This window comes from Daphnia carinata, chromosome 9 (genome assembly GCF_022539665.2).
Source record: "Daphnia carinata strain CSIRO-1 chromosome 9, CSIRO_AGI_Dcar_HiC_V3, whole genome shotgun sequence".
In the NCBI taxonomy this organism is placed as follows: Eukaryota; Metazoa; Arthropoda; class Branchiopoda; order Diplostraca; family Daphniidae; genus Daphnia; species Daphnia carinata.
The window spans coordinates 2871206-2885220 of record NC_081339.1 but is presented as its reverse complement, the minus strand read 5'-3'; the positions used below and the strand labels follow the sequence as shown (position 1 = coordinate 2885220).

The following is a 14015-nucleotide window of genomic DNA, read 5'->3' as shown; positions in this document are numbered from 1 at the left end:
CGTTTCGTGCTCGATGGCATCGTCCCGCAGATAAATGGAAGCTGTTTGCTTCCGAAGAACAAAACAAATTGGAAAATTCATCAAAAATAGCTTTGGTGCGACTGTACTCAATCAATTTATTTTCGTACATCGAATAGTTTACAAATGGATTTTTTTTTATTTCCTACGCGTCACGTATACGCGTCATTAACAATCTATTTCCTCGTGTTTCGTTTAACATTTTATGACGTACTTCTTGCCATCTCTGTATTCAAAGGTTCTGACCTTAACGGCATCAAATTTGACTAGTTGGAGTTAAGAATGCCAGGAGTGAGTTCCACTTGTCCCCCCTGAGAAATTCGTCGTTTTCTTCCCAGATTGCACAGCTTAAAATGACACATTGATAAATCTGAAAAAGAAGCAAAGATTTAAATAGAATCGTAAATTTATTTTGAGAACGTTCACATTTTCCTTTCTACTTACAGCTGTCCCGCTTTTCCATGTACGGCAGCTCATTAGAAGTGATCCTCTGCGTTCTGTATAGGGAGAACATAATAAAGCTTTGCTGTTAAGTAGTATACGTTACGTATAATTACCGCTCTTTGGACAGGTCACTGGTTTCCGCTCTATCCATTGTACTTAAACCAGGAGCACCAAAGCTGTCGCTTCCCTAATTTCGGATATTTAAAAAAATCAAACACAATTAAAATGGACTAAAAATAGCCAATTAAAGACATTGCTCTGCAAAATACAGCTACCGCAGAATATAGAATAAAAATGCTAAACCATACAGGAAGTGATGTAAAGCTTACCCGGTAAATGTTCAGTTCATAATCAGTAAATGGATCATCGTGCATCTGGGCCATTCGTCTAACTGCTTGGCTAAACCAAAACTGAGGATGTGTTCGTTCCAATGGCTCAACGTCCTCCAAAGAACGTTGACGAAACCAATGCAATGGATTTAAAGTTGGCTGAGAGTTTTCTGCGATTTGGGACAGGGACGGCGGGGTTCGAATACTATGAACCGCCGAAAGCAGCAGTCCAACAACTAAAAACGCCAACATGTCACCTGTGCACAAGTTCGAACGAATCAACAGTGTTAGATCATGCCGCATGAGACTTTTATGTCTTTAAACACGAATTACGTAACAATAAAATGAAACGGTATAAACGAAGCCCATTTGAATTCTAATTAGTTGAACAAAATTATAATGAGGTTAATTGAAACCTTACTGTTCGTTGTGATGTAGGTGTCGATTAGAAGGAGGGATGCTCCTGGGTATTGGTAAGTCGTGAACTAAACTTGTGTTTCCTCCGTCGACAGTTGCCATCCGATTGCTGTGTCGCTATTTATACGGCTCCCTTCGACCAGGCGCAGAACAAGAAAGCAACAAAAATAAAGAATGCCAGCTGAACGAAGTCTCCTTCTGCCATAGCCAATAGGCAATAGTCTACTTCCAAATCAAATTGCACACCTCCGTTTCCCTGTTTTTAAAGCAAACTAAAAAAAAAGACCATCGCTGTTTTGCTTCAATTGAGAGAAATTCTATTCTCTCAAGTACATCAGTCTCACGTCCTCGATGGCACATAGGCGGTCAGTTGAGCACGCACAAGTTTTACTGATATCGTGGGCGTTTATAGCGGACAGACAGCTAACAACAATGCATGCGAGGGTTGTATTTTTTGTTTTGAAAAAAAAAAAACTCAAAATACAGGGGGCAGGAAAATTAGAATACAAAATCCTTTGGATGCCTTTGATTTATCCTTGCGCAAAGGGACAGTGTTTAAAATCAACCGAAAACTATACGGAGAAAAGCGGAAGCCATCAGGAATTCGCACAACGTGATACGAATTCATATTGCATACACGTACGAACGTACGCCGCCCTACGCGCTTAAGACTTTATTGTGCCTACAAAGCAAACATACGTGAGAATATATCTTGAGATTTTGGTTTTGATTCGTTCCCAATAAGATTGGAAATCGCGTTTTGTTTTTGGTAAAAGAAATACAGATGCGAAATTGGGTATCGCAGTTCTTTAGATTTTAAAGAGACCATATGCGCTCGGAGCATATCTGTATAGATCTCTCTGAAATACAATCGATCTTTACACAACCTTGTAACCAAAAAGGCCCAACTGGTTTAACTTCGTAAAGTCTAGAGACAATTTTTTTGACGTCATATTCAACTTAGCAGGCATAGGGGAGAAAACAAGTGTCTTTCGAAGCGTGGGCATTTTACTTGTAGGCGAACAGAACAGACAGAGTTTGCAAAAGAGTTTTCAAAGTTCGAGCATTCGGCGTTTAAACTTTCTCGGTGAAAACACTGAAATCAATGAATACAGCCAACGATGCAGGCAGTTCGGTAAATTTTAACCTTGTTAGCAGTAACGTTGTCGAATAAAAGATGCCATTGAAGAAACGCACCTATTGTTCTGACGCTTGCTGCCCGTCAATCTTTCCTAAAGCAAGAAACTTTGGGAGTCTTTTAGGGGAAACTTAATTTCAAAATTCATGTAGAACTCGATGATCCTGTTGCAAATTGCCTTGTGTGCGATAAAGATTTTCAAATGAGCCTTTTTCCCCATGTTATTAATTAACAATCAATAAACGTATCTTCTCCGATATAAATCCTTTCGCATCATGTGGCCTGTTGCGCATTACGTTTATTGACTTGTGATCAGGTGCCGACTGCCTCTTGTCGATCCTTATTCAGTACCGTCCTCCTTCCCACGTGTTACCCATTGTCTTTGCATTATACAGCGTCTGTGTCTTCATAGCTGTTGATCCCTCGTCACATTACCCTTGAAACTTTTTCTTGGATTGCATCGAAGAGTGCTTTGCAAAGGATGCAAAAAAAGAAATGTGAATCAGTTCCTTACAATGTACCTACCCACGCCATCTACTGTATCCCAAGGGTTTAGAGAGAGTTCAGAAGGAGCGAACAGATCCAATGACCAATGGATATGCATGGGGTACATTTCTTTTCCTATTCATTGCGATATCTTTTTGTTTTGAATAATGACGCCAAAGAAAAGTGTTCTGTAATTATTGAACTTTAGGAAACATGGGACGAAAGGATAATGGAACAAGGAAGGAAGCAGTCACGTTTAATCAACTGCTTTCGCTGTACAGCAAACCACTATGGCGTAAGAGCCACTTAAGGGCAAGCATCTAAGCCGATGGTATCGGAATTTCTCATCAAAGAGACAAGAATATACTTACGTGAAATAGCACTCCTGTGTCTTTTCATTTGTCCTAGCGTCCTTCACTCTGCTAATCTAGCGTGAAATGGTACACCCTCTTTTACAGGAACAGATTTAACCAATGAAGGGTAAAAGTTTATGTGTTCACCTTACGAGCATATAAACAACCAGCAAAGATTATGATAGAACTATATGATCTTTTATTCTAAACGCATCACACATAGTTTCTCATACTATTAAAGCTGTTCTCTTATCATGCTTAACGTTACACATCTTGACTGATGTTTTACATCATAAACAAGTTGGGGAAGAGAATAGGAAAAGAGGCTCAGGGTAGCGAGAAAAGGTGCAACGATAAAACAAGTGTTTTAGGACTGCACAAGCCAGTTTCGTTTAACCACAAGATCAACTGACTCAAGAGTATTGATTTTTTTCATCAATCCGTGGGAAGGTCTGCTATACTTTTCAATTGACTATACACATTCTCGTCCATTCACTACCCCTGTCCGTGTGCTCCGTCATTGTAGTTTCCTCGAGTGTTATTATTTCTTCAATGGATGTCGATAACGAAATAAATCGAACATTGTGCCAATCTTTTTCATAACCGCCTTATAATGCAAAGCATCCATGTCTAGATGCGCTGTGAAGAACTATGGAGAAGTAACTGGTCATAAATTCACAATGTTAATGTAACAAACTTAGCTCGTGTGAGTGATGCAATTTGTTGTCGCTTCAAAACTTAGATGTTAAATAACGCTCTGAACGGGCTTACGTGACGCTATGTAATCTATTATTTCAAGTACATAGTTCGATTACATTGAAACCGTTCCTTTGGATAAATCAACAATTGTAAATGGAGTGTGCCTATATCCTAGAGCGAGTTTGGTTCATAGGGTAACATCCGTAGGATAATTTGGTGCATGTAAATTAGTGATGGTGTTACAGTAAACAGGAATACTTAAGATAAGGTGTAAATAGCCGCCATATGGGCGTACCGGTTGTAAACATTAGTTAGCCACAGTCGTTCGTGGCTGGCACAACATTAAGCTATTGATCAACCTGCTTACGTAATTATTTTAATTATCAGGATTCTAAAAAACAGATTGTTGGGTGATTTGAATCGTCTTGCCATCTATTGGATAGCTAGTGACTTATTTTGTTGAGTTTACTGCTTTGGAAAAAAAAAATAATAATAAAAATAACGTGAACTTCGTGTGTGCAGTGGGTGGACGTGATTTCTCTCAATGGGTCTCTTGCACCATAAACACTATAATGTATTTTTTTTAGCCCTTTAAAAGAGCTAGATTTTTTCAAGTGCTTATCGATTCCTGAGGTACACATAGACCAAACGAAAAATGAAAGTTGGCCTCATCATTCTTGTGTGTTTTCAGTTTGTTCCTTATATCCGGAGCATACAGTTCGCCTGCCATTGTAACGTGTTTATGCACTTCAAATTTGCTTAGCAATTCAAAAATGAGTTCAACAACAAAACATAAATTATTTTAAATAAAAACGCCCATCTGCTATATTTCTCAGTGAAATGGTTAACGCTGTACCGTTGCCGAAACGCAAATAAAAACCTCAGCGAATTTTTTTAAATGTCAGTTCATTTTAGACATGTGTCGTGTGAATGTAATGACAGTCGATATGGAACCAGAAGATAAAAAAGAAACGGTAGAAACAAAACAAGAGAGGTAAGGTTTCCACACACAAAAAAAAAAAACAGAGTGAAAGGCTTTTCAGAGAAGCTTGCAAGAACAAGTGAGCTGAAAGATTTGAGCGGTCTGACTCCCTATTATATCTGACTGTCGAACGGAAGTAACGAGAATTTGATTGAATTTCGTAGCCATTTGTCTGGTCCAGAGAAGCCAAATCTGAGACTTTTCCCTGGTCTGCCGTCTCTACCGAACGAGTGTCGGAAGCCCGTGCCAAGTGCTAAGAAATGTCCGGCCTTTCTATCGCCGAAAGGAGAGATAAAAGAAAAGCAAAGAAAAGAAATAAAATAAAATAAAATAACAAGACTAAGACGACCTCGAACCAATGGAGAAAGGGAATAAATGTTAGTGTAACATTTTCTGGATTGTTGGGACGTGCGCCAACAGCCAAGACAACCTCCTCCTGCTCTTGCATCCGCATTCTATGGGATACATTACGTTATTATACTTATTGCCCCATTTTTACGTTATCTCGTTTTCGTTTGAAGGATCGCACTGATGCCCAGGCATCATTAAGTATCCCACTATTCTGGACACCTTAATAACTTTGCCATAACTGCATTGTTTTAGATCATTTTGTTTGCCCCTTTTTCTCGAAGAGTTTTTTATTCGGTAAAAGCCGTTCGCAAAAACCACGACGGTGATCTATCGATGATTTTTGTATCTGTCTAAAAGGTGAAAGAACATTATCTATAAAACGGTGGACGTGTTTTTTAAGTTTACGTAAATGCTTGTCACCATAAAAAAAGACGGCCTTGTCATCGTCGGTTTAAAAACGTTTTTTTATCGACCTATTTTCATGAATATATATTGTGACGAAGCGAAATGCCTTTTAAAAAACTGATTGATAACTTGGTTTATGGAGTGATTGAGAAGGCTGGTGAGACGTCCTCAGCTCCCGTTAAACTGGAAATCATTTACATATTTCCCAGGGTTGATGATAGGTTTCATTTAAACTAACTTTGAAACATTCGCAGCCCGTCGGACTAGTGATGTGTTCCTTGTATAAATCAACTGTGTAAAAATGAGTTTGAAACACAGTTAGTGAAGGAACCAATGGAAAGGCATAGGATGTAACATTGACGTAGCTTTTTGCGGGACCGGAAACGAAGCTATCCGTAAAACCAACGGATAGCTTCTAGAAACGAATGCAGATCTCACACTGTTTCAGCCCTAACATAACGTTTTCAAACTGGATAATCAATAACTCATGTTGAGAAAAGGTTGCCAATCGCTGTGGCAGCCAGCACGTCGTTAATCACCAGGGTTGGATATACGTACGAAGTCGATCTAGTGGATCATCTATGGCCGTCATGCGCCTATGGAAAGCAATTAGAAAAAAAAAAATAGGAGGATTTTTTTTCTTGTGTTATACAGACGTTAAAGCAAACCGAAAAATGTAGCGCTCTAAGTATAGCTCAGAAAAATGAATTTTCTTTTCGTCAACAGTCGGGAAAACCCCAGCTGGAAAAACAACATGAAAAGAAAAAAGAGGGGAACAAAAATATACGGAAAGGTCTTTGGCAGTTTGACATGGACAGCGATGGCCGTTGTGTGAAACGATTCCGAGCGCCAGAAGAAAAACAAAAAAAAAAAAAAAAAAATCATTTCCGGCGTCACGAGCGTCATCTTATTTGCATTTGACCACACACGAAGGGCTAAAGCGGTTGCCAAATAGCGACAGCACAAAAATGCCAACTGTGATCACAGTCTCCATTGAGCCGCAAGTTTGACGTGTACATCTATGCAAATCAGCCGTTTCCGGTGTAGGTCTACGTGCATGGCAAACTACCCAATGACGTAACGACTCCTTTTTCTTTATCACCGCCTACACCTATAGAGACGAACCGATGACTTAACGTTGCAAAGAAACTTGGCCAAGTTGATATGGAGCGGCACTCGTACCGACAATCATCGGATCGCTTATTTCACAAAAGGATGAAAGCGTTTGGTTTCGGATGTTTTGTTCGCTTGTGTGAACGTCTAGTCTACACATTGTACTTGTCTGAGCCCTATACGAGTTTCGGTTTCCTTGGCAAGCAGACTTAGCCAAACATAGACAGATAGACAAAAAATGTAGGAGATGCACCTTCATGCAGCCCGGCAGGATCCAACGTGATTAGCTGCCAAAAAGCCTCGTGCCGTTGCATTTATCAAATCTTTGGACATCCTTTTCCTCCCCCGTTCGGCAAAGAACAAAAAAGAATGCATCAACCTCATACATCACTGCGTCTGCAATGTCCCCCCCCCCATCGTCTCTCACATGATGTTGAACAAATGATGGTTGTCTCAACACCATAGACATTTATATGAGGAAAAAAGTCTTGAATTTAAATAGCATAAAAAGGGGAAAAGACCTTCTTTAACCCTTGCATAATGCAACAGATTGCCTGACTTGCTCAAATTGGTAGGTGGAAAATGCGGGGGCGGGACTGATAGATCACCTTAGTTTCTTTCATACAAATTGTATTCAATTATTGTAGCTCAGGGATATATATCGATGATTTCATTCCAGAATTCACTGACGTGAAACTATGGAGGGGGGGTAACGATGAATGGAACCTCTAAAATCAATTCAAACGGCAAGAAGAAACAAGAATGAACGTCCAAATTGGAACCAATCCGGCCGCAACTGGTCAATGGCCCCCCTGCGTTCGGACGGTGCCGCGGAAGCACATTTCAAGAATGGCGACGTCATCCGACGTCGATGCGGAAGAGTATAATGATATCGTCGACGGTTGTTGTTGTTGTTGCTTGATTTCCTTTTTTCGCCAACATTTTCAGATGATGACCCTCTGAAGGGTGTGACGTCTTCGGCAACTTGCCAGATTGCTGCGGCGGCGCGGAACCCTCTCTCTCTCGTTCTCTCTTGCGGCGATGTTTTTCCCCCCTGTTTTTCTTTTCGCCTTCCATTGAGTCCGTCCTCAGTTTCTTTCTCCTTTTAAATCCGGCAACAGCCCAGAAAAAAACCACTTTTTACTACCAGCCAGCGCAATGTTTATCTTCTAGTTCCACTAGATTCACCATTCTTCTCCCTCCGTCGAATAGCCGTGTCTTTATCGTGCGTGCCGTTGTGACGTTTTTTTCGGTTCCAGTGGCCAGTGTTGTTCCAGAGAGGGACAAAAATGAACGTTTAACCAAACGGACGCTGATTGAAAGAGCTGCACTCATCACCGTGTATTTTTTTTTTAATTGTGTGTATAGTCTTTGGTCTTCTGAAATTGCGGATACTTGTTCACTAACATTTAGGAGGTTAGAAGTATATAGTTCAAAGTGAACTGGTTAACAGAGACATGGGCAAAGTGGTGGACGTTCTTAAAGCTATTTTGACACGTCTGATTTTCGCCGGACACGGATTTATAGGTTAGTTAAACGTAATGACAATGCACCCGTATTCACGTTGAACTAGGGTGCGGTGGGACGTCATTTAGAAAGAGTACTTTCCAACGTAGATAACGTATAATTATTTCAAGGGTTAATCAAGTGCATTTCAATGTGATTCAATGAAAATCAACGTGGTTTTTTTCTATCTCTTACGTAATTTCACAGCAATATGGAGAGTTACAACCATTAAGTTGGATCCTGCCTATTGGTACCTGTCAATCTCACTTCTGGTACTAGCCTTTGAGGGAATATTTACACTGACTATCAAAGCTAACCAAGAATGGAGGTGGTACGTATCCCTTTTCTATTGCCCGATGACGATAGCGTTGATTTCTTATTTTAACCTATCGCCGTTAACGTGCAAAAAGGAATTTATCGTACGGCAAACCCTTTTTGTTTTTTGGCCCTCGAATATTCCAATTCTCCTGTCAGTGCCAGTTAGTGTTGATTACCAATAGCGAGTGTGCAGCCTCCAAATACCTCACGTCAACTGCGTTAGTAAAAAAAACAAAAAAACAAGAAAGATGTGTTTTTTGGCTTGCCAAAAATAGATCTGTATGTCACATTGTAAAGCTATACTGGTTAGCGACTTGGGCGGGCTTGTGGGTGGTGTAAAGGCGTTACACGTCAATCCATCACACGTAACCAGTTTAGATTGTACGCACAAAGAATCTATCAGCCATCATCTACATAACGCGTCCCTCCTTCCAGTAGAATAACAACTGCAGTTCTTGCAGCTAGCTTCATCATACTCTAGCATAACTCTCGTGTATAGATTTAATAAATAGTATTAAGACTATCTAGTTTGCGAGGGTCCTTCGTCTATTGATGACGGGACAGCGGAATCGCCTGATAACCGCAATCCATTTGCCTTATTTGTTTTTATTGATTTTTCTTTCTCTTTTATTATGATGCTTTAAGATTCACTATAGCCAATTATAGTCGAGTGCATGGTGGGGGCAAATAAAGTCTGGATGCTTCAACAAATTTAAATATCACAATCGTTACTGGTATAGATACAGATCGTACAGCTTGCGCTTTTCGTGTCACCATTAGAGAAAAGAAAAGGGAATGTAAACAATCCCTATGATTTTTCTTAAACTGAATTTTGTATGGTGGCGATAAGCGAACTGGCGTGCCTAAGCAGTTTGGCCCGCTGAACATCAAGTCAATCAATTTAAATAGCGCACAATGGCTCATCACGTGTCCAATCTAAGCGCTTTTGGAAGGCAATTTTTAAAAGTGCTGTCTTTCCCCTTTTCGCATAATGTATGGCCAACGCATCTATTTGAGAATACAACCGCACAGCCGTAAACAACGCATAAACTATTAACAAGTTACGAAGTAACAGCATTTAAATTCACAATTCTTTGGCAAATAGAATTGTGCGTCTGTGTCAATCGAGGCAAAATCACAAGCTTGGCATATCGATTGCATGTACCCTTACGTGTTTACATGTTGGATATCTTGCCCGATGGTGTTTCCCACCCAATGTTTGACCAACACAGAGATGTTGACATTGTAAAAACGCTCCGTGTTTCGCTAAAACAAATGCCATTTCCATGGAACCTTCTAACAGTATCTGATTACTTGTTTTCTTTTATAACAATGAAAGCACTGCAAATCCAAAGATGTAGTTAATGATCTTGCCAGACTATAAGAAATAACTCTCATCGCATTCCCCGAAAATATTTGGCATCTTCTTTTTTTCGTTGTTGGAATTTTTGCATCCGTCCTTTTTTTTATCCCCCTGTATTGTCCTCCCGGTGTAGAAGCCACAAGAATATTTGCCTAGTTCGCAAAAGAAGGGTATAGAACTGAATCAGCAAACAACTGATATTCTTGGCTGAGTGACTTGCGTTATCTGCCATTCATTGGATCGTCAAAAAGCAGAATCGATCTTGTCTTTTTCTAACAAACCAAGCTTCGACTTGCCCATTTCCTGCTCTCTGAATTTATGTCATTGCATTAGCATGGGCCATGGGATACGACTATTGCGTAGAAGACGGAGAAAAAAGAAAACGAGCATAACAACTCACGCATTCAGCGCAAAGGATATTTGGCCGCGAAACTATCATCAAGGAAACGACGACTGCGTATTTCTATACAGAACATTTTTTTTTTTAGTAGCCTTTTTTTTTTTTTTTTACAATCCCCTTGTATAGCTTTCCATCTGTTTCGCTTGATTAGTGGACCTTCCGCAATCCTGCCAAAGATATTTAACCAGGAGGTGCGCGATCGTGAACACCGGATTTCAGGCTTTGGTGCCTTGTCTTTCTCAGCTCGCTATTCTATGATCAGGGTAATCATCGAGGATAGTTAGACATCTTAATCCCATGTCCGTAAGCCTCGTTAAGCAATTAGGAATGCCTCGTTGGTTATCACGTTACGTCTTGTTCATTAACACGGGTACCGGATGCGTCGGTGTGTGATTCTTTATGATAATCATGGAAGTGTGAATGGATTTTGATCTTTTCCAGGTTTTGCCCGAGTGTTTTTCTTTATTTGTCGAGTGTCGTGCCGTCGATATGGCTGCTGGAATTTGATAAATTGGATAGGAGGCTTGAGGAACGAGAAGGTCCCAACATATCGCTCTCCGCCCTGAACACGACAGAAGAACTGTCCGAGATTGGAGTAAGCCTCTTTTGACCATCATTCTGCAAAATTCACTTAAAACATATTTTGTTTAAATTGAAAGGGCGTCAAAATCCCATTGACGCTTTCAGCAGAGAGATGGGCCACTGTTATCCAACAGCTTCTGATGCTCATTCTCATCATTGGTCGATGGTTATTACCCAAAGGTGACCTAACTAGGGATCAACTATCTCAGCTGCTGCTAGTTTATATCGGCACTGCTGCTGACATCATTGAATTTTTCGACTCTTTCAAGGTTTCGTTTCTTTTATTTTCTTAATTGCTTATCGTGTACTCAACAATTGGTCTCGCAGGATGACAAGGTGGCCAGCAATCGTGTATTATGCATCATCATCTTGGCAATCTGGTCGTGGAGTTTGCTTCAATTCACAATGGTGTTGACGGCCAGTCCGACTAAGAGCAAGAAAAGCAAATTGCGCGTGAAAGAGAAGAAGCCCAATTGTTGTCACACGGCCAAAAATGTGTGCTGTTCAGTCGACGTCTGGTCTATCCTTATCAACATAATCCTGCAGGATGCTCCATTCTTTATCTTTCGATTGCTACTCATTCTGCACTACAAAATTATCAGCGAGACCAACATTTTCTTTACGTGCAAGGTATCCCATCAAATCGTTTAAGAGTTAAAAGGAAGTTAAATGACAGCTTTTTCATTTCAAAGAACACGTTGGTCATTACTCTCCAGTTCTATCGGCTCATTGTCGTTCAAGCCGAAAAGCGTAAAGGATTTAAGTCGAGTAAGCAAGGAGACACGGTGATAGGAAAAAATCAAATCATGTCCAGCAATTCCAGTAAGAAACGAGGCACGTCTCCTGGAAGCGGCGCTGGTGGCATGGAGTCCAGTAGAAACTTACGTGCCACTAAAATCGTTAAAGTGACACCTGGTCCGGCAAGTGTCAGAGGCAAATCGCCTAAATCACCGAAACGGGCGGTGGCGAAATTGGTGCGCACGGCATCAGAAGACGATGGAGCGGCTGTCTATCCAGCGCATAGTTCCGCCTTCCTGTTGCACACGGAAAATGAAACATCATGGAGACAATATTCACGGGTAGATTATTCAAAACAAATCCATACCATTTTATAGTTTCTTGATGTCTTTTTCTTTTATCAGGGAAGAAGAAGATCTTTGTCTACTGGCGATCTCAGTGTCACGGCCGAAATGTCGGTTGAAATCGATTCTAGTCCCGACAGATCAACGTGTTTCAGTGCCGATTTAGGAGCAGGTTGTGATGCCGAGGGAGGTGATCTCATCGAATCTGATTTTGAAGCTGAGAGGCTCAGCAATCTGGAAGAAGAAGATAACGATAATGAAGAGGCTCATGATGACGTAGAATCGCAAAGCTCTGCGGAATTAGAATATTCCAGAGAGAAAGATGCTGGAAAACGTAGAGCAAACAAGTAAATAACCTCATCGTATTGTTTTGAATAATAAACTAATATAATTCATTCATTTTTTTCAGCCGGTATGGTGTGGTGGATGAAGTGAGATCGAATCCATCGTCAAGGCCAAGAGCAGGTGCCAGTCAAACGCGGCCAGTGCCCATGCCCCGCAAGACGGCCGGAGTTGTACCGCAGCCGTCCAATAGATCACCAACCAATCGCTCAGTGTCCAGCCGTTGTTCAACTAGTCAATCGTAAGATAACTATAAATATTTTCAAATAATAATAGCCTCATACGTCTAGTGGTTTTAGGAAAGAAAAGAAACGCACAACACGTCAGGACACTGGTTATTCCACGGGCTCATCTGCATCCACTCGTGAATCGCAAGGCAACGGAAAGCGAGTAGGTAGCATGATACCCTGGGCAATAGATTGATTCAAAAATATTTACCCTAGAATGGGGAAGCCTTCATCCATAACTTTTTAATTCAGATTCCAGGACGTGCGATGACGCCCAGTCGAGAAGGCCGTGAACGTGATAGTCGAAGAGGGGCCGTTGCAGCAACACGACCGAGAGATTTAGGACGGCCGATACCAGGCTCTTCAAGAGGATCTAATCTTCAAGAACTTCACGAACTTTACGAGCTGGGCAGCCCAACGCGTGTCAGTCGAAGTTCCACTAAATCCAACCGGCCCAGCCGCAAATCGAACAGTGGGAGTAACGGCAGGTCAGTGAGTCTTGAAATTTTGTTTGTTGGGAAAATGAACCAGCCTCAACACACCGAGCTGGATCATTGGCTGGATTGTGTTACTAACCAATTTTAATGGAAATACCGGTGAAAGGTAGACGCGAGCCGTCGCTGGACTACGACGGCAGTTTAGCTGATGAAGATGGAGTGGATGAATTCCAATCGGAAGGCGCTGCGAGGCAGACATGACGCCGTTGGTTCGCCATCATGGTTCTCATGCTTGTTTTCCTAGTTATTCTTTGCTTCTCGATTTTGTTTATGTACGCGGCTATTCACCCTGACGGATTAGTCATCTTTAGTCAAGATAATCTATTGAACACTCGAAGCCCAAATAGCCCGACAGTTTCCGTGCTAGGAAACGACAGTCACGTGATCAGAAAAGGTCCTCCTGGAATCCTCCTGCCAGGTGATGAGTGGTGGGTTCGTCTAGAAGAAACGGACAGCCCTCCGATTCGAATCGAGGGAGAAACAATCGATGACTGGGCAAAAAGAGTGAGGGTCAAAATGGCGAACGAGACCACTAAAGAAGCCTTTCATAAACAGCCAGTAACAAAGTCTGCCTTCGTTAGCACAACACCACGATCCACTAGCGTCAGAACTAAACCGCCCAAATTTAAAGACATTCCCGAGTATGACGAAAACTCCATTATTTACAATTACAAATCGTACGGGACAAACATTGTTAAACTCAATCCTAAACCTTAAAAACAAGTTTGACAAGATTCACCAGCATTATCAAAACACATTGATCCAGCACTTTTTACAACCTCATTCAAGCTTATTTTCCTTAACTAATCTTTTTTACATGTACCATTGTCAACGATATACGAGTGTCCGGCACACTTTCAAAAAGAAAAACTCCTCATTGTTTTGCTATTAAGGTCAATACCTTTATTTCTTACCTGTATTTAATTCAAATTCATTTACAAAAAGGGCACTTATGTGAGACAC

At 41.0% G+C, this 14015-nt stretch overlaps 2 protein-coding genes across 3 annotated transcripts; one reads left to right on the top strand and one right to left on the bottom strand.

Moving 5' to 3' along the window:
• Window positions 1-129: 129 nt before the first annotated feature.
• LOC130689062 (uncharacterized) lies at window positions 130-1342 on the bottom strand. The gene is made up of 5 exons (XM_057512085.1): window positions 1213-1342; window positions 792-1048; window positions 576-649; window positions 463-515; window positions 130-388 (listed from the first exon to the last, which is right to left on the bottom strand). Exons 2-5 carry the CDS (start codon window positions 1041-1043, stop codon window positions 285-287), a joined length of 483 nt encoding a protein of 160 aa, XP_057368068.1. The 5' UTR covers window positions 1044-1048; window positions 1213-1342; the 3' UTR covers window positions 130-284.
• Window positions 1343-8123: 6781 nt separating this feature from the next.
• On the top strand, window positions 8124-13290 carry LOC130689035 (uncharacterized). Of its 2 annotated transcripts, none has more exons than XM_057512053.2 (11): window positions 8124-8262; window positions 8449-8572; window positions 10764-10917; window positions 10982-11173; window positions 11232-11534; window positions 11597-11983; window positions 12047-12333; window positions 12396-12569; window positions 12628-12718; window positions 12808-13043; window positions 13159-13290. In XM_057512053.2, the coding sequence occupies exons 1-11, from the start codon at window positions 8193-8195 to the stop codon at window positions 13160-13162; spliced, it is 2022 nt and encodes a 673-aa protein (XP_057368036.1). In that variant the 5' UTR covers window positions 8124-8192; the 3' UTR covers window positions 13163-13290. The 2 variants fall into 2 exon arrangements, with proteins under 2 accessions (XP_057368036.1, XP_057368034.1); XM_057512051.2 differs by having other exon boundaries at window positions 13163-13283.
• Window positions 13291-14015: the final 725 nt, after the last annotated feature.

Bases quoted from the DNA above. Each gene is read 5' to 3' on its own strand.
- LOC130689062 (XM_057512085.1), bottom strand. From the start codon at position 1,043: ATGTTGGCGTTTTTAGTTGTTGGACTGCTGCTTTCGGCGGTTCATAGT. The intron at 516-575 runs GTAATTATACGT...CTCCCTATACAG, and splicing joins AGTGACCTGTCCAAAGAGCG to AACGCAGAGGATCACTTCTA. The intron at 389-462 runs GTAAGTAGAAAG...CTTCTTTTTCAG, and splicing joins CATGGAAAAGCGGGACAGCT to ATTTATCAATGTGTCATTTT.
- LOC130689035 (XM_057512051.2), top strand. From the start codon at position 8,193: ATGGGCAAAGTGGTGGACGTTCTTAAAGCTATTTTGACACGTCTGATT. The intron at 12,334-12,395 runs GTAAATAACCTC...CATTTTTTTCAG, and splicing joins GGAAAACGTAGAGCAAACAA to CCGGTATGGTGTGGTGGATG. The intron at 13,044-13,162 runs GTCAGTGAGTCT...GGTGAAAGGTAG, and splicing joins AACAGTGGGAGTAACGGCAG to ACGCGAGCCGTCGCTGGACT.